General features: G+C 42.8%; 1 protein-coding gene across 3 annotated transcripts in view; it reads left to right on the top strand.

Moving 5' to 3' along the window:
• Positions 1 to 17,464, top strand: part of RAPGEF4 (Rap guanine nucleotide exchange factor 4) — a 144,992-nt gene extending 127,528 nt beyond the window's left edge. For all 3 annotated transcript variants that reach the window (XM_088527036.1, XM_088527035.1, XM_088527034.1), the window contains 7 exons: positions 176 to 354; positions 4,546 to 4,636; positions 6,954 to 7,004; positions 7,629 to 7,716; positions 8,048 to 8,112; positions 14,628 to 14,682; positions 16,256 to 17,464. In XM_088527036.1, the coding sequence (XP_088383162.1) occupies positions 176 to 354; positions 4,546 to 4,636; positions 6,954 to 7,004; positions 7,629 to 7,716; positions 8,048 to 8,112; positions 14,628 to 14,682; positions 16,256 to 16,383 (657 nt within the window). In that variant the 3' untranslated portion in view covers positions 16,384 to 17,464. The remainder of the gene's footprint in view (positions 1 to 175; positions 355 to 4,545; positions 4,637 to 6,953; positions 7,005 to 7,628; positions 7,717 to 8,047; positions 8,113 to 14,627; positions 14,683 to 16,255) is intronic.
• The last annotated feature ends 265 nt before the right edge of the window (positions 17,465 to 17,729 follow it).

The raw sequence follows: 17,729 nt of genomic DNA, 5'->3' as shown, positions 1-17,729 counted from the left end.
TGGCCTTGCAACCAGCATCCTTGTCATCTATAGAACAACACGCACAAAATACAGAGCAAGTTTCAGTCATGTTACTGTAGGCAGTAACTACTTACCTATTCATTCTCCTTAGCCTCGTTTTGCTGTCCAAAAAGGAGATTTCTAAATAAATTCAAAACTGTTTTCTTTTTCCTAGCTGGAATTGATCTATCACACTTTTGGAAGACATAATTTTAAAAAGACCACAGCAAATCTGGACTTGTTTTTGAGAAGATTTAATGAAATTCAGTTCTGGGTGGTCACTGAGATTTGTCTCTGCTCTCAGCTCAGCAAGCGTGTTCAGTTATTGAAGAAGTACATTAAGATAGCAGCCCAGTAAGTATACATTCATCTGTGATCTGGAAATAATGTGCACAATTGTAAATTTGTTGTTACATGCCCCCTTTATTTTCAAACAGCTGCAAACATTAGAGGTTAAAACATTCTCTGTTATATAATTCTCTCAATTTCCTTAGAGTGCAAAATAGATCTCTGATAATTCTTCTTTCCTGTCCTACTCCTCCATTGATCTTTGATCTCTGAGCTGTTAGGGCCATGTTTTCACATAAAATTTGTGAGTAAATATCTTTCAGTTCATTAGGAGAATCCCTCATGTGCTATTACATGCATTAGCAATTACTAATATGCAAATTAGTATGTATTAACAAAACTAAGCCTTAACTTCCCCTAAGAGCAGAAGTGCTTATGGTGCTATTTGTTCAAGGCAACCTTTCTCACCTTAGCACCAAACAGTGAGAAAACAGTGGGAGAGCAAAAGCAATGAAGCACAGAGATGACAAGGCTGAGGTTTCCTTTTTACTGCTTGAGGTATTTTCTAATGCTTTTGTTTAAAAACAGAGCAATAGGAATGTCTTGTTGTTTGTCACTAACTGCTAGACCTGGAGTTGGGTAACAGGCAGTTCTTCCTCTCTTCTGTTCTTTAAGTCATATTAAACCTTAGGCTCTTTGGCGCGTTCAGGTAGGGATTCCCTAGGCCACGATTCCTTCCTGTTGCAGGCAGGAGAAGGACGTGACTGACTGCAGAGGCAGCAGAGGCGTGCCCTTACCCTGCTTTGCTATCTTCATTTTTTTTATCCCTATTACCTTCCCTTCCAGTTCTTCATGTATTCATTGCACTCATCTCCGGTCTCTCCTTGTCTGGACAAACAGTTCTCTTAAGTGTACAGCGAGAAGCTGCCTTTTCATGTGTTTGTTGAGGACTTGGGGCATGGTGACCACAGACTTTAGGCGGTCCTACAGCACAAACACTTAGGACTTGCAATTAAAACCAAAACGTTAACATTTTTTGCATTGCTACACGTAACTGTGTGAAGGAGGAGATGTCCATGGCCATCATGGCTGCGATGTGTCCCTCCTCCTAGTTCCCAATTCCTCATAGCCAAAGTCGGTGTTCACTTGGACGCGGTGCAGCAGCGCTCTCCCCTTCCCCGTGAAGGGAAGGCTGCCGCCCCGGGCTGCTTCGACCCATCGCCCTGCGGCCTACCGGGTCCAGGGTATCCACCACCTAGGAGCAGGGGGGCATGCAGGATCAGGTGCACGTTCAGGACAGAAGGCAGAATTTCTCTCTTCGCTTTACAAAGCGCGTGCTGCAGGATGTCACAAGGCTCAGGGCCGCCTGGCCTGGCGGGCTGTGCCCAGGAGAGGGCAGTGGCACCCACGCACATGCACATCCTTGTTCCACTCCCATGTGCCATACAGCAAATGCTTAAATGTGGTACATCCAGATGCGATAGGAACTTCTAGAAACATTAAAATCAAGGGTCTTTAAAGCAACAGGTAAATGTCTCCTTAATGCACTGCATCAGCCAGCAACTTCCTCAGTGTCATGGATTTCATCTTCTGCTATTTCCAACTGCTTGGCAACCTCCTGTTTACTTCCATGTTTCTGGTATCACTACAGTGCTAAAAATACACGGCTAAAAGCAGCCTGCTCTGCTCTGAGTCCTCTTTGTCTCCTAAACGCAGAGCAATGTGAAGCACAAGGTTTTCCTAAGGACGAACAGAGCAGGCAGGTTTGGTGCCAGCCCTGGGGAAGGCACGGGGAAGTTTTGCGAGGCAGCGGAGCGCTGCCATGGTAACAGGTGCTCGGCCTGCGGCAACACAAACACCACCGTGCGGAGGCACCGCGAGGAAACCCGAGGAATGGCACCCAAAGGCGTGGGCCAGGGCCTCAGAGCACTGTCTTTGAGTCTGGTGTGCGTGTGAAGGTCCTGGAGACCTAGGGAGATCCTCACCCTAAATAGGAGTGTTAGGAAAGTGGTCAGGGAGAGCAGCCATGAGGCGTGCAGGTGCCATTGTGGGAGGCATCCGGTGCGTGTCCGCTATGGAGCCTGCCCCACAAGCAACCCAAGGACACAGGATTTTGCGTGTGTGTCTTCTAGGGTGTATTAGCACATATCCTTGTGCTATATTTCCACTTACAGATATACCCACGTTCTACTTAGCAGCCATTCTTTGTATAAATCAGTTCACTCAGGTGCTTTTACTTTTTTTCAAAAAATAATTTTCTGCATTCATGCTTATAGTATAATCCTAAGGAGCCACTAAGACCCTTAGGAGAGGTGTGTTCATATGGAGAAAATGTCAAGATGAATACGCCTGGGTAAATACTTTTAGCTTTGTAGGTTTTTTTTTTTTTTTTTTTTTGTAGGAGATGAGTATATGCCTATGTTTTCATTTGCAAGCTCGTATTAAGAAAATTTTTCCAATAGTTAGTTTTGGGGATGCCTGAAAGCAGCTTCCTCCTAACTTGCTTTGGTTCTTGGAGAAGCTTCTTCCTGCCACTCACAGTCTGTGCAACGCGGCTGGTGGTGCCGTGCAGTACAGTTGATCATTACGGCATCGCCCTGTTTATTCCCTTGGGAACAGGATGCCATGTAGCGCCAAACCTGACAGGAATGCCATGCATCTAGCCTGATGTTAACAGGGACTTAGGCAAATTGCATTGACTTAAAAGGGTATTCAGCAAAATGTTTCCTTTTTAAAATGAATGATAGTTTCAAATTACGTATTGCAGGTACCTTACCTTTGTAGCTGCCTGCTGTATTTGAGCACTGCTCTGGTGCGGTAGCACCATGATTTATGCTCCATGTCACAGGCTGCAGACAGATATCCCTTTCTTGGATGTAGTTGCACCCGGGGAGGAGGTTATGACTGGCAGCCTATCCTGGTTGCTTTTGATCCTTGTCTCCCCTCAGATCCACTAACAAGGCTCTCCCTGACCTGCCCTAAGCTGGGATAGCTTTAGCATTTTAGCTTACCTTGAGGAACATGGTTCACTATTCCCAGCTTGATGAGGGAGAATTTGTACAAGCAGCTCCAGCAGAAGATCTGAGGGGCAGCAGCCTCCAACAGACAGACCGTCAGGTGAGGGCAGGTCATTTTTTTCCCAAGGAGAGTGTTCACACACTGCAGCATGAGCAGCAGGTCCCCTGATCTGAGGGACTCACCCACTCCACGCATAAAGCCTGCTAAAAGGAAGAATAGAAGGAACAGAATAACCATTGGGAGGTGGGGGCCAATTTTGGAGTCAGGCAGGTAGTGACATATGGGCTGATTACAGATTTTGTCTGGAGCTGAGGATACCTCAGGGAAGGTAGCAGCTTCTGTGTCGAATAAAAAAAAATGGGAATCATAGTTTGACTCTTAGGAAAGTTTTTTGTTAAACAGCAACTGAAGCAGAGTCTGAAGGCTCTGAAAACAGATTTTGACAAATTAGATGTGAGAAATAGCAAATTATTTGCAGGAACCTAGCTAGGCACAGATTTCTGGGATAAAAGCTTTATTCTCTCTTCCCTTCCCATGGAGTCAATCAGCCACATGGTGCAGCTACAGCTGAGAAGTTGTGTGGGCTGTTCCTCTCACATTCCGACCGTGTCTAGCCCCGCTTACGGCGTTCTGGCTCTTCCATAATAGTTACATTTCCCAGTCTCCGCTGGTTGGTAACAGAAGTGCTCTTCTGCATGAGGGATTAAGGCTGACCTAGAGCTCCTAGTGCTCAGGGTCTTGTTAATGGTGTGGGTCGCAAATGGGCGTTCTTTCCTTGAAACATCACTAAGAGCTCCAGAAACTACAAGTACCGGTTAGAATCATATACAGGGAGAGGGGTCACTGACGCACGGGCCTCTCTAGACAGCCAGTCTTCTCGCTTTAAAAAGGCTCAGTGCCCTGGTAAATGGAGCTGCAAACCCGGTTCCTCCCACTGCTCCCGGGATTCCCTGAGCCTCAACTGAGCCCGGTTGCAGGAGTGTGTTTCTGGGTGGTCTGGAGCTTCAGAGACTCTCAAATGTCCTTGCAGGAGGTGGTATCCAGTGAAGTTAAAGCTCATTTCAGGAGAAAGGGGGAAGAAACTTCCAGAGGCTGGTGGGTTTCTCCAGTGCCATCAAAGTGGCAACTCTCGGGCCTGTGCGTACCCAGGCAAATCTAAAGGACATGACTCTCTAGATTGACACACATATTCTGCTATGATAACGTATTTGAGTTAAAACCTGGGCCTTTGTGTTTCAGCTGTAAAGAATACAAAAATCTGAATTCCTTTTTCGCTATTATTATGGGACTGAGTAATGTTGCTGTGAGCCGTCTCTCGTTGACATGGGAGGTAAGTGGTAGCTAAAATCCAGTTGTAAGAAATGTAACTGGAATTTCTGCTTTTACTAAGCCGAAGTATGACTTGTGCACTTATGATTGATAAAAGTAGGTCTGGTAACTCAGCTGCTGAGAAGAACCATTACAACCGTTACACTTGAGCAAAAGGTGACAGTTTTTATTAATAAACCTGTATACTCATATGTGTGCTCAAGATTACCAAACAGATAGTAAGTTGACAACAACAACTTGCACTGGTACCCAACAAAATGTCAATTAGCCAGTTAGCTGTTACCTAAGCCTATTCTCTGTTTGACTTTTTTATTCATTTGTTGACTTAAATCAAGACAATTTTCTCTAAAATCCATCCTGTATTTATCCGTCTTATATTTTGATATGCATATGAAACCTTAGTAATCAGGTATCAGGTACAGGGTTTTCTACCTGACATGCATTCCTCTGATTGCCATCCATTTGGTCTTCATTCCCAGAGCTTCTGCTGTTTTCTGTGGCTTTGCTGTTTTGTTTGTGAGTGTACAGAAAGGGTACAACGTCCAGCAGGATGAGGTAGCAAACACGCGTAACACTAAGAACATGCTGATTGTCAAAAGCAACACAGATTCGAATGTGCATGTGCTTTTGTCATTAGAAACTCAAACTAGCTGGTCAGCATGACTGAAATCACTGATGCAGCTGAGACCAAAATTCAAATACTTTTCCAGATAGTGTTCAGAAGTGGGTGTTCAGGCTAACACATATAACACCAGCCCCATCTTAAGAAGGCACATGTTCCAAGTAATTTATATAACTGGCACTGAAGACAAAGGTTTGAAGGTCAGTTTCTCAAAATAATGACCCTTCACTTGTGACTACTGAGAGGAATAGTTGAGAGCGCTAAGTATGAAGAGAGGAGAGGGAATTTAATGTAGAAACTACACTCTGTCAGCAATCTGACATTGACAAGGTCTGAGCTGGAAGGGGAACAGATTATTTGTAAGGGGTATGAACTTGAGTTCAGAGAAATGTTATCACACATTGGTTCAATAGGGCAACGTGCTTATCAGGAGGAGCTTGGCACCTTGATTTTTTTGCCAGATTTATGTGGGGAATATGCTTAAAAATAAGCATATGAAGATGTCATTTAATTATCATGCATTTACATTAGTTGCATGCACAAACTAGATATTTGCAGGTGCAAATGTCCAATTATACCACTTATTTCACAAATACCTAATCTGCATGCATATGCAAACTAGGCATACAGTTGTTCACACACATCATTAAAAATTAGGCCCTTGCTGTGGCACAGTGTAAATATCTTGCTAGGGTACACACTCCAAATGTAGAAAGTACTGCAAAAGATCATTTCTGCACTCTAAAGTCTCTTTATTAATTTTAATGTTACCCAGTGGCAGCAGTAGTCTGATTTTATCAGCAAATATGCAGATATTTCCTATTAAAACTGGAAAGCTGATGTATTCTGAGTTTGCTCAGGAAGCTACTAAGATCTCTAAAACAAACTTTTGAAAATTAGTTTAAAATTGGTATAAATTATTTTTTTCTTTCCTACTAAAAGAATATACTTTTAAAATTAGTAGTGAGATCACTGAAAGTAACATTGCTTATAGACCTTGCAGTGAAGTTGTTTAAGATGCCTAGAATTACAGGAGTAGGAGAGAAAATACGTAGACCTGCCTGTCTCATCCTGATCAGATGACCATGATTTATTCTTGTAGCTATTGTGGACTGAAAATTGTCGATGAACTTACACCCCAGAGAGCATGGAGGCATGTCAAGAATTTTGAGCAACAGTTGATGATACATTTGCATGAACTAGGAGATTTTTCTCCTGGAAATGTCCAGGCATAGTTATGACTGCTGCAAAGGCAAGTTATCGTAGGTATGAATAGTTATGCTGAGCTACCTCTACACAAGCTATATGTAAATTACATTTTCAGATAGGTTGTAATCAGGATTGTCCTGAAATCGTTGACTTGAACTTTCACTTGCATCCTGAATTCAGGCATTGCCAGGTTAGCCAGCAGCACTGCAAGCGAAGTCTGAATCTAAACATCCCCAAGGAGTAAATTCAAGTTGAGGTTTAAATCAGGAACCAGGTTTCATGGCTGGTCCCATCTCTATTTATAATCTGGTTGCTAGGAGACACGTTGTATTTTAGATTAGCGAGCGCATTGTTAGAAATAGCTGGCAAAGAAAAAAAAAAAGCACTTTCCTGACTTAGAGCATTGTGGAAGAAATTAGCATTTACAGTAAAATTATCACACAAATTGGATCTAATTAAAGTTTGCTATTTTTGTTTTTATTAACAGAAACTTCCAAGCAAGTTCAAGAAGATCTATGCAGAATTTGAAAGCTTAATGGTGAATAGCAATAGATCCCTTATTCTGTGCACAATCTGAGCTAATTCAGTTTCTGAATATCTGATTTGAATTCCTTGATTCAGAACATTTTATATGTCCTTGTTTGACTTTAAGAAGTTTATGATCCCATTTTAGAGCTGCTAAAACAAGTATGTATGACTAATAAATTATACTCTTAGGAACCTACTCTGAGAGAACTTATGTACCACTCAAAGTTAATCTGGGAGACTCAGAAAAGCTTTATCACATGCTTTCCCATAGTACATATGGGAAATTATATTTTCCAACTTGGGTTTTTCCAGGCTCTGCATTTTAATATTGTAGCATATGCCAAAGTGGCAGAAGCAAAGGAGGGAGCATGGTTCCTTTTATGAACCGTTTGCTTTGTAATCACAGCTTGCCTTGCTATTGGTATGAGAAATATTCGTGTTCCGTGGCTGCATTCACACCATGCAAGCTGCATGGGAAAATGAGAAAAGGTGTTCTCAGTTTGCAGATGCACTTTTTAAAGCCACAGGAAAAAAATAAATAACAAATGCCATGACATCTAAATGAATGCATGTGGTGTCTTAATACATATAATGATACATGTTAGTAATTAACCTATCTTTCTTTTTCCTTAAGGATCCATCAAGAAACCATAGGGCCTACAGACTAACTGTAGCTAAATTGGATCCTCCAATAATTCCTTTCATGCCACTACTTATAAAAGGTAAGCTTGCATGATTCCAGAGCTATAAACTTGAAAGCCTTTTGTCAAACACTCAAGGAATACAAGTAAAAAGCATCAAAAAAACAAAAAACAATCTCATGGTGAGGTATGATCTTTACCATTACAAAAAGCATGACACGGAGATGAGGAAAAAATGCTTTAATACATATGAATATCAGACTTCAATTTTACTACTCTTAGAAATGCTGCAAATTGACATGTTTTACGATTATGGCTGTTTTGATTGTTGTAAGGGATAGACAAAATATTCTGCTATATCGTCATGATTTAACTACTTACGGGCTTTTACATGGCTTTTATTTCTCCACAGACATGACATTTACTCATGAGGGCAACAAGACGCTCACTGACAACCTAGTAAACTTTGAAAAAATGGTATGTATGGCACATTTGAAATGAAGGTTGTGGGATAAAAAATTAAAAAGGACTCCATCCCCATCTCTTCAGCAGTGAAGTCCCCAACAGTGACTTTAAGGCTAAAGAGATTGAAGACAGGACCAAGATCTGGCAGAAATTATCTGCTTTGTGCGCACAGTCCTGGATCTTTGGGTTTCTGGAAAACCTCATAGTGGTGGAGAAGCAACTGCCCAGGGAACCATGCACAGCCAAAACATTTCCTAGGAGAGGCAATGGCAGGAAGCAGATCTTTTAGACAGAACTTTGAACAGCCAGTTTGGGACCAAGCTGTGATTTTAACTGCTGTTCTTTCAAACAGGGCTGAACTGCCTCAGGCTGGGATAGTTCTGCATTGCTCCTCAGAGAACTTTAGAAAGGAACTTTAATACAGAACATGCACAACATTTTATTTGCTTCTTTCCTTTGACAAATGCAAGGAGATTTTTGAGACTCGCTTGCATTCCTGTTGAAAAGAGAGATCAGTGATAGAAGGTTAGGTCATACTCAAATATGTTTTATTTTAAATCCTGCACCTAAGCTGATGCAGGATTTTAAACATAGCTGTTGAAAACTGGAGACAAGCAACTTCCCCTGGCAGAAGTTACAAGCAAAACTCAAGCGTCTTAGTAGGAAGAAGCTGTTTTCTTGGTTGCTAGGGCCACATCCTTAATTAACATGATTAATGGCAGCCAACTCTGAGAACCAGAGACAGCCAACCCCCACTATAAGAAATTGCACTACAAAACCAAACCAGACTTGCTGTGTCTGCAGAAAAGCTGCATTCAGCCATGCAAGAGTATATCTGTTGTGGGGCCCGTTCTTGCTGGTTCGTGTTGCTGCAGGAATCAGAAGCGCTCCGTGGTTGCTGCTGCTGCTCCATAGGAGTGCACCTTCCCTTCCAGGCCTGGCAGTGTGGAGGGGAGGAGAGGAGGACGTGCAGCTCGTCAGTAGCACAGCCTCACAGAAAAGTGATTGATGATCACTCTGAGTGAGTTCTTCCCTTAGATTTTAGCTCAGTTTAGTCTGTAGCTCCAGGACAGCCTCTGTCCTATGGATGAAAATAACTGTCTACTAAGCTGAGAAATTTTTTTGTGTGCAAATGGTAGTGCCAGTGACTGAGTAAGGGCCTGACCTCACTCTGCAGTAATGACATTGTGTAATTGCATATGCAGACTGTGTTGCCATCTCTTCCCTAAAGCCTTGAGCTTTCCACCCGGGGGAAAAAAATAATCCCTGGAATACCTGTTCTAATTACACAGGTAAATGTATGTCTTCTAGTGTAGATAGTGAATACTCAGGGGAATGTAAGAGGATCTCAGATTTGGCTGGAGCACATCCAGACCAGGAAGGATGGACCTGAATTGCTATAGCTCTGCAAGTCACATTGCACCTCACCAGCTCCGTGTTCTCCACCACACCCGGCCTACTTAGCCCTCCTGAGCCAGAAGGACCAGTACATTGGCAGCCTTCAATGCTGTGCACCTCAGCTTCCTAATTATGCTTGCTTTTGTGTAAAAGCCATTACAGGAGACAGGATCTGGCCTGTAAGCCCTTGCCTATGCAAAATTAGATGTTCATCCTTAGCTTATCATTTAGAGGTGGTTCTGCACCTCTCTACCACAGTTTGGTGCTCCCAAGGCCAAGACTGAAATCTGTGGCAGCTTAAACTGATGTTTATGTAGGCTGCTGCAGAACTGCCCCTGCCACCCTTGTCTGCCCTTTCCCGTATTTTCAAAAGTATGTTACTGCCAGAGCATGGTTTTTACTAGTAGCACTCAATGGATTTAAATAAATTTTTATATTGTATGAATATAGTATTACCCTTTTTGATCGGTAATCTGAGCTTGGAGCATTTTTTTTCTTTTGGGAGGGAAAAGTGAGGGGAAAAATAATGAATTTTTGATGGTATTTATTTTTCAAATAATCAGCTTCATGTCTCTGCACACAAGAGGAAGAAAGGAACAAAAGCTTATGGCTTTTGTGTCCCCATATAATTGCCAGATATTGACTAGTGAAGACAAGAGCACTCAGGCAGATAACTGTGATAAATTCTGCCTTCTTTTACATGAGTGTAAATTCAGGCTAAGTATGTGGTGTTATTCCACTATTTTCAGAAGGATGGTAGGAACCAGATGTCCTCCCTCAGCTAATGTCCTGCCACTTGTCTTTTCTATCTATTTGTTCTACAGCACCATGCCCTGTTACAAGCATATGTAGGTGCTTGCATATAGCCAAGGCTTGCAGGTGGCCAGTCTATTACTCATCTAAAATATCTTTGCTCTTTGGAGAATGATTTCCTTTGACCCAGCCTGAAGTTTATGAATAAAAATAGCCGTGTAGCTGTGCTGAGGGTGCCGTGTGCCCCGGCGGCCCCGCGGCCTGTGTCCCGCGCGAGTGCAGTGATGACACTGCGAGCTGCCGCGGCGCCGTGTCCGCGCTCACCCCACAGTGCCGAGCCCTGATGTGCTGCTGACAGCTTTATTCCTGTCGCTGGCAGCCAAAAGGAGAGGTTTGGTCTAGTCGCACCCCTGCAGCTGAAGCAGTTTCCTTTGGCTCCTTTTGGAACATTTTCTGCTATTATTTGGTGTAAGGAGTACACCTTAAAACAGGCAGGAGCTGTCAGCCGGTGTCTGAGCGCCCAGAGCAGCGAGGCCTGGTTTCCTCCGGCTCCCAGTTGTGCTCCGTGCCGGAGCGGCCCTCGTGGCTGGGCCGCGTGCGGCTCCTTCACAGCAGGAGCGTCCTGGTGGAAAGGCTTTGTCCCAGCCCAGCAGCTCGTGCCGCTTCTCTTGACGAGGAGGTGGGAGGAGAGGGCACAGGAGCCTTGGCTTTTGCACAGGCACCTATTTTCACAGGAAAAGAACGGTAGGAGCTTACTTATGTTTGAAGCTTCTCCTGCTGCACTTCCCTATAAATCCATGTTTTCCAAGGAACAATGGCAGTCGTATGGACATGGCTGCACAGAGCAGTGCTGAGTTTCACCTGCTGCTTCCTCTGTAAGTGCCGGCTCTCTCTGTGTCCCAGCCTCATCCCCACCCTGGGCTCTGCTTGTGGGGAGGCTCTGAGCAGGGAGAGGGCTGTGAGGAGAGGGGAGACCAGCCCGACAGCAGATACTGGGTGTGCCAGAGCCTTCTGCCACAGCTGAGTGTGAGCAGGGAGCTTGTAAGCTGCCCCACCTGGTGTGTACACGATGTGGGTGAACAGCATATAGTGCGTGTTGGAAATGGCCCCTCCGTGCTGGGGCTCTGCTCTGCCGCCCTGCAGGAAGCAGGCGGGGAGAAGCTGTAGACACTGTCTGCTGGAATGAGTCATTCACATTCCTGTTGGTAAAGAGACAGGATACCTAAATTGCTGATAGTATTAGTAGAATAGGTGTTTAGGAAATGGCTTTGTCTTTGTGAAGAAGATTCTCCAAAGCTGTCAGTAGTATTAATTCCTATAAACTCTGTATGAGTTAGCAAATATGGACTAACCTGCAAGGCAGTACATAGCAATATATTATGTACTGTGATACTGTTTTTATAGCTCTGTTATTAGAAACAATTTTAAAAACCTTTTCTTATGTCTTGCAAGAGAACAGAGAGAGAAAAAAAATGAGGGAACTACTGGGCATGGCTTTCCTTAAGGGGAGGCAGTATTTCATACATATTCCTCCTGTCCACTTACTCATTTGCTGCCTTTTTTCCCATCCCAGTTAATATTCCTGCTCTGACTGCCACTGCAGAATTTTGTAATCATAAGGAAAGGGAAGTTGCAATTATTTGGGAACTTTATCAGAGCTGTTTCTCAGCCAGAACAAAGGTCACTTCACCTGGCACCATCTCCACGTTGCATTATCCAGCGTGTCTCAGAAGTGGCACCTGCAGAGGGAGCAGAAGTCCCAGCAGAGCGCGGAGGCTGCTGACCTGCCGTGGCAGCACAAGGCAGCGCCGCGATGCTGGTCACTGATTCTCCCTTTTGTCGAGCCTCTTCACCCTTCAGGTGTGAAATGAGGATTAGAGAATCTGTGCATATTGGTTTTCAGGTTTTGTGGAGATGAACAAAGGAGAATTCACACTCTGATCCTTATGCTAAAAAGGGCCAACATTCTTTCTCTTTTGGAACATGAAGATTATGCAAAAAGTGTGTGACTAAAGCCCTTGGTAGTTTTCTATGGCATGTATGAATATTTATAACATTTAGGAACCTGGGTTAGGAATGGATTAGAAGATAACGTGCTGGCCCACTGCCACTGTGCCAGACTCGGTAAAACCTGAAAGGGTTTTGTTTTGTTGTGTGTATACAGCCCAATCCTAGGAGCGGGTGCTCTTCTATTATGCAGTTGGTTCTATTTCAGAAAGAGCCATATTTGGGTTTGTGTGGCTTTTCAGCAATGGCCTTTCTTAGCACAGTAAGTAAACAGGTTAATTTTTGCAGGCATTAACTTGAGGTAATCCTCTATTTGAAGAAAAGAAGTGTAAGGAGCTGGCAATTAAACCTCTGTTTGAACATTCTCTCTGTGCACAGTGTTTCCAGTTTTCTTGAATCTAAAGAAGAGAATCCAACTTTCCAACTTATCTGCATGAGTCAGTGGGGAAATATTTGCTATTGGTCTGTCCCACTCACACTTTTCAGAGAGGAGCTCTTTGACATTTGTTTTAGAAAGTACATCAGGAATTGCAAAAAGTAATGAGAAGGGAACTCTTTGGGAACCATATAATGCTCCAGAGTGTCCCCATTAGGTTGGGATGCTCTCCGCTGGCCACAGCTTCAGCCTTTACTCCACCTTAATGCCCACTTCCTCATTCCTTTGTGTTGCATCATTGCCACTCCTCAGGAACAGGCATGGGAATAGGCAATTCCTATTCTTCAGGAACAGGCAAAGTAACTTACAGTGAAGGCTTCAGTCAAATGAAGAAAGCCAGGCAGTTCGACTCCTAACAAGAAACCACAGGAGTTCATTGCCACTTATGTTTCCATGCCTGTACAGGGAGAAATTTGGAAATAGTGAGAACTTTTATAACCCTCATCGCACATATTATTTGTCTTTCAGTGTGGTACAGCAATGCAGTACCTACCTTGAATGCTATGGGTTTTTTTTTTTTTTCCAAAACAATTTTTCCACACAAAGAAAATAAAAAATATAGTGAATTTGTGGAACAGTTGTTTTTGATAAATTGAATCTTGCACCTAAGAAGCTCAATACTAAACCAATCAGACACAGTGGCTATAGTCTGTCTGCAAAGATCACTGTGAAATAAGGCTTCAAAACCTAAAATTTTGCAGATATGAAAAGATAGGGCATCACAGAGCATCTCAGGATGGTGTGAGGCAGCCTGCCGAGGGGTGCTGTGGTGAGACATGTCACTGCGTGGGAACTGCTCGCTCATTTTAAACACCCTGGAACAAACTTGAGGTCCTGGGTGGCAGAGCACTTCTCCCCTCTCCTTTTCTTAACTTAAGCAAAAGAAACTGTAACAAAACTTGTCTTTATAACGTGTTTGAGTCAAACTCCCTAGCTAAGAGAATTCAGTTTTACTGAAGTTTCAGTTTATTTAGTATTATGCAGAACACCTAATTGTTCCCAGTATACATGAGAGTATTACTTGAATAGTGCTAATTGCACAAACCAGTTACAATTTTGCAGCCCACTACTAAATCTGAAATGTTTTGCTTCATGACTTAGCTTAGTTACAATCATGCTAAAACCTTCACTTTTAGCTTAATTCTGTTCTTAGAAGTCATTGTGATGCCATATCTGATTTGTCAGAGCAAAATGTATTTGTTGTTATTTGCTTCCTCACTGAGTGAAGTTGTTTTTTCTACAGAAGAGCAAGCACAACCAAGAAGGACCAAAATGATTTCTGCTTTTGGGAGGAATTGCCAGTAGGCTTTTCCATGAAAAATGAATCCCTTTTTCATGTTGAGTTGGACACCTGTGTGCAGGCTAATATAGTCAATCGGGTTTGCAGGATGAAGCGTGTCATCAGGGGCAGTTGCAGAGCGTAGCTGAGCACAGAACCTCACATGGTTGTTTTTACAGTTGCTTTCCAGCACGGCTGCGTTTTAAACTCAAGCTGCTACGAAATGAGAAAGCTCTTTAATTGCTGAGTATGTTCTAGAAAAACCCTTGCTGTTATGAACTGGTGGTCTGAAAATATGCACATACTCCAAGCTGTTGTACGTGATATTCTTTTTACTTTTTTAAGGTAGGAAGATGGTATCAAAGAAGTGGGCATTAGAAGGCTGATTTTCATTTTTAGTTAAGGCCATTTACAGCATCCAAGGAAGGAAAGGGGTCTCTGAGTGCATGTAAACTACATTCATGCTCATTTTAAGCCTGTGTAAATGAAAATCATATCCTACACATGAGGGTATCAGCATTAAAATTATATTTTCATTCATATGACTGCTTTTATTGGCATATGCCTTTGTACTAAGCCAGAGTTGGGTGCTTTGTTAAATGCTGATGAAATACAGTGCTTGTTCTCTGATTGCTTCGCATCTTTTCTTTCCAGCGTATGATTGCCAACACTGTCAGGATGGTGAAGTTCTGCCGAAGCCAATCTTTCAGTAAGTGTAGCGCAGCGTCTGCGCAGTCAGCACAACCCTCCCTAGCAACAGAAAATACAACTGATTCTGGGCGTCACGCAATCAAAAAGCCTCTTCCCAAGGAATCTTCCCTGTTTGGACCTTCTGATGTTCCACAGGGTGAAATGTCCTTCAGGACACCCTAATAAGCCCTTGCTCCTCCACCTCTTTTCAAAGAATGTGGAGGAGCTAAATATCTGTGAGGTCTCGACACAGCTGCCCAAGTAGAACAGGTTGACGTGAGCCGCTGGCAGCGGCGGTGGCTGCTCTGAGGCCGGCAGCCAGGAGGACAGGCAGGTGCCGGGCCCGCTCGCGTGAGGCGTGAGCCTCGCTTCCCTGGGAGGGCCGGCCGGCAGCGTGACGCGAGGGCGACGTCGCTGCGGAGGCGGTGAACTTTAAACCTGCCTCTCAGGGTAATTGTGAGCACCTCCTAGACCGTGGGGGATGGCAGACACGGACCATCAAAGAGGCTGGTTCGGCGGGTCCGGCCGCATCGCCGCACTGCCAACCCCCCTCCTCACTGGCACTGCTTTACCTCAGCGCCTCCTTCCTCCGGCCTCGCAGCAGCCACCTTCTTTCTGTGAAATAAAGGGTGGCATAAATAGTATAAAAATACATTTTTATAAAAATAATGTCTTTCCATCTGGATCAGAGCTTAACTGTAGAATATCACATTAACAGAGCTTTTATTTTTTTGTTGTGTGTTTCCAGGTTTTTCTGGCTATTTATTTGTAACTGTATTATATTAAGCGCTAGTGAAACTTGCAGGTATAAATGACTTAGAAATCAAAGTAGGCTTTTACCGTACATGAAATGAAAGAAGTTAGTGAATACATGCACTATAGCTAAGGCCTGTGCTAACTTGTGTATGTACATATATATATATAAAATATACATATACGCATATATAGGTATACATGCTTCAGCATTTTTCTTTGAGAAGCTTGTTAAATACTAAACCACGTTTTATTACACTGTAAGCTGCTTGCTGCAAAGTTGAAGATGCTCAGATCTGAGCTAAGCTGTACTTTCATAATTGCTGTGGCAGTTAAAATGCAGTTAAGTAATGTAAACAGATAGTAAAATTTGAGGCTTGAACTGGGCAGCCACTAAGTAACTACAGTGTTGGAAACATTTAATGATGAACTAGAGATAGAATTATTTCATGAAAGGAGGCTTAAATCTATTATATAGTCTTGTACATGTGTGAATGCTTCTAGTTCAAAAGTAGATGGGAAGCTTTAACTCATAATAGTTAGCTATATAATTTGTAGCTATTGATTGGTAAGGTGATGTATAAAACCTCACCCATGGGCCATCAACTTGAGTGAATGTAGCCAGGGATATCTGGGAAAAAAAGTTAATTTGTAGGGGAAGTAACCAGAAGGATTATCAAATACAAAGGAAAGGTTTTAGAAAGAGAGATTTCTAAACATTTTCTTTTTAACGCAGCAGGATATGGTGTTTCCTGTGACAGCTTGTGAAGAGCTGTGCATTCTGTTCAGGCATTTCTTCCATTAAGTGTATCAATCCTACATCATTTCTCTTTCCCCAGATCCTGACGCAGCCCTAGCTAATAAGAACCATCAGGATGTTCGGAGCTATGTACGGCAATTAAATGTGATTGACAACCAGAGAACTTTATCACAGATGTCGCACCGGCTAGAACCACGTCGAGCATAAACATTTGAAGCAATGATGGGAAATGATCCTTTATCCAGTTAAGGTCACTTGTTAAGAACTTCACTTCCTCTGCTACTGCACTGCCACTACAAAAATAAGCAAAAACATATTGTAAGATCTTAGGCAACGCACAATGTACCAGCCCTCAGAAAACTTTGGCTGATGAAGAATTTATATGCAGTAGCTGTAAGGGTGGCCATGTTTTGCACTGCTAATTCCTTTTAACGTGTGCTAAATGATTTCTTGTAGTGAAAGTAAAAAGGCAAAAGGTAAAGTACAATAGCGAGTGAAACCTGCAGCAAAAGCTCCTAACAGTTCTAAAGGAGATAGTGGTTTTCTCTCTAATTGAAAACTCTGTATTTTAGGATGTATTCGCCAGTTCAGGACCAAAATTGGCCATCTATTTTGCTTGCCAAGCTACTATTGACCTCAGTAGATGTATGTTAGTAGGTTCTAGAGGGGTCCGAATATAGCTCCATTCAAAGAATGCTTAAAAGTATTTCCCTTTAAAATACAACGGATAATAAGCAGAAGAATTTTTAATCTTAATTATACTGCCTACTACTCCGAGCAGTGTGGCCATCTCAGAAAACTAATAGGACAGAAAATATTTTGAATGATAAATAAATTAATTGTGTTTACATTTTACTTATTTTTTAAACTATGAGCCAGGTTTTTACTAAATTCCATTATGAATGAATAAGGTTGTTGAAATCAAGAATATAAAGGTAGCAAAAGACTGGTTCAAAAAGAGCACAATATGCACAAGCAGATCTCAAGAGAATAATTTCCTGGACATGAAAACCTTAAGCATCAGCTATAATTAATTGTGGCTGTTTAACACACATTTTCTGGTCTTAAGCATTTACAATATCTTAATTTTCAGCCAATTGTTTTGCACTTTCAATAGACTGTAAATAAAAGTTAAATGATTATGTTCTAGAATATTTATTTATGTAATAGCTATTGTGCCAAAATAATTATGTTCTATTTATTTTATTTAGCATGTAATGGGAGCACAGCTTTTGTCTTTATACTTTGTGTGCATTTTACATGTAGGAATTGTGTGATGCAAGTTTTCTGTAAATAACATGCAGTACCTTATTAAATGTAATTGCCAGAAAAGGTTAGTCACCGGCCTCCTTGTCCTTTCAGCCTCATTCCTGCACAAGTAGTGATTCCGTGAGTCGGCTGGTAGACTAAACCTCCCCGGTGCTGGGCCTGGGCACTGTGGGGAGCCGCCGTCCCCTTGAGACGCGCCTGGCGGCCGTGGGCGCAGCCAGGCCGTCCCTGTCGCAGGGCTGCGTGTCTGGCGGTGACACGGCGCTGTCGTCATTTTGGCTAGC

This window comes from Tinamus guttatus, unplaced genomic scaffold, assembly GCF_059628265.1.
Source record: "Tinamus guttatus ecotype Peru unplaced genomic scaffold, ASM5962826v1 Tinamus_guttatus_pri_ptg000260l, whole genome shotgun sequence".
Taxonomy (NCBI): Eukaryota; Metazoa; Chordata; class Aves; order Tinamiformes; family Tinamidae; genus Tinamus; species Tinamus guttatus.
The sequence above is the reverse complement of the archived record's forward strand: the minus strand, read 5'-3'. Positions and strand labels throughout refer to the sequence as shown.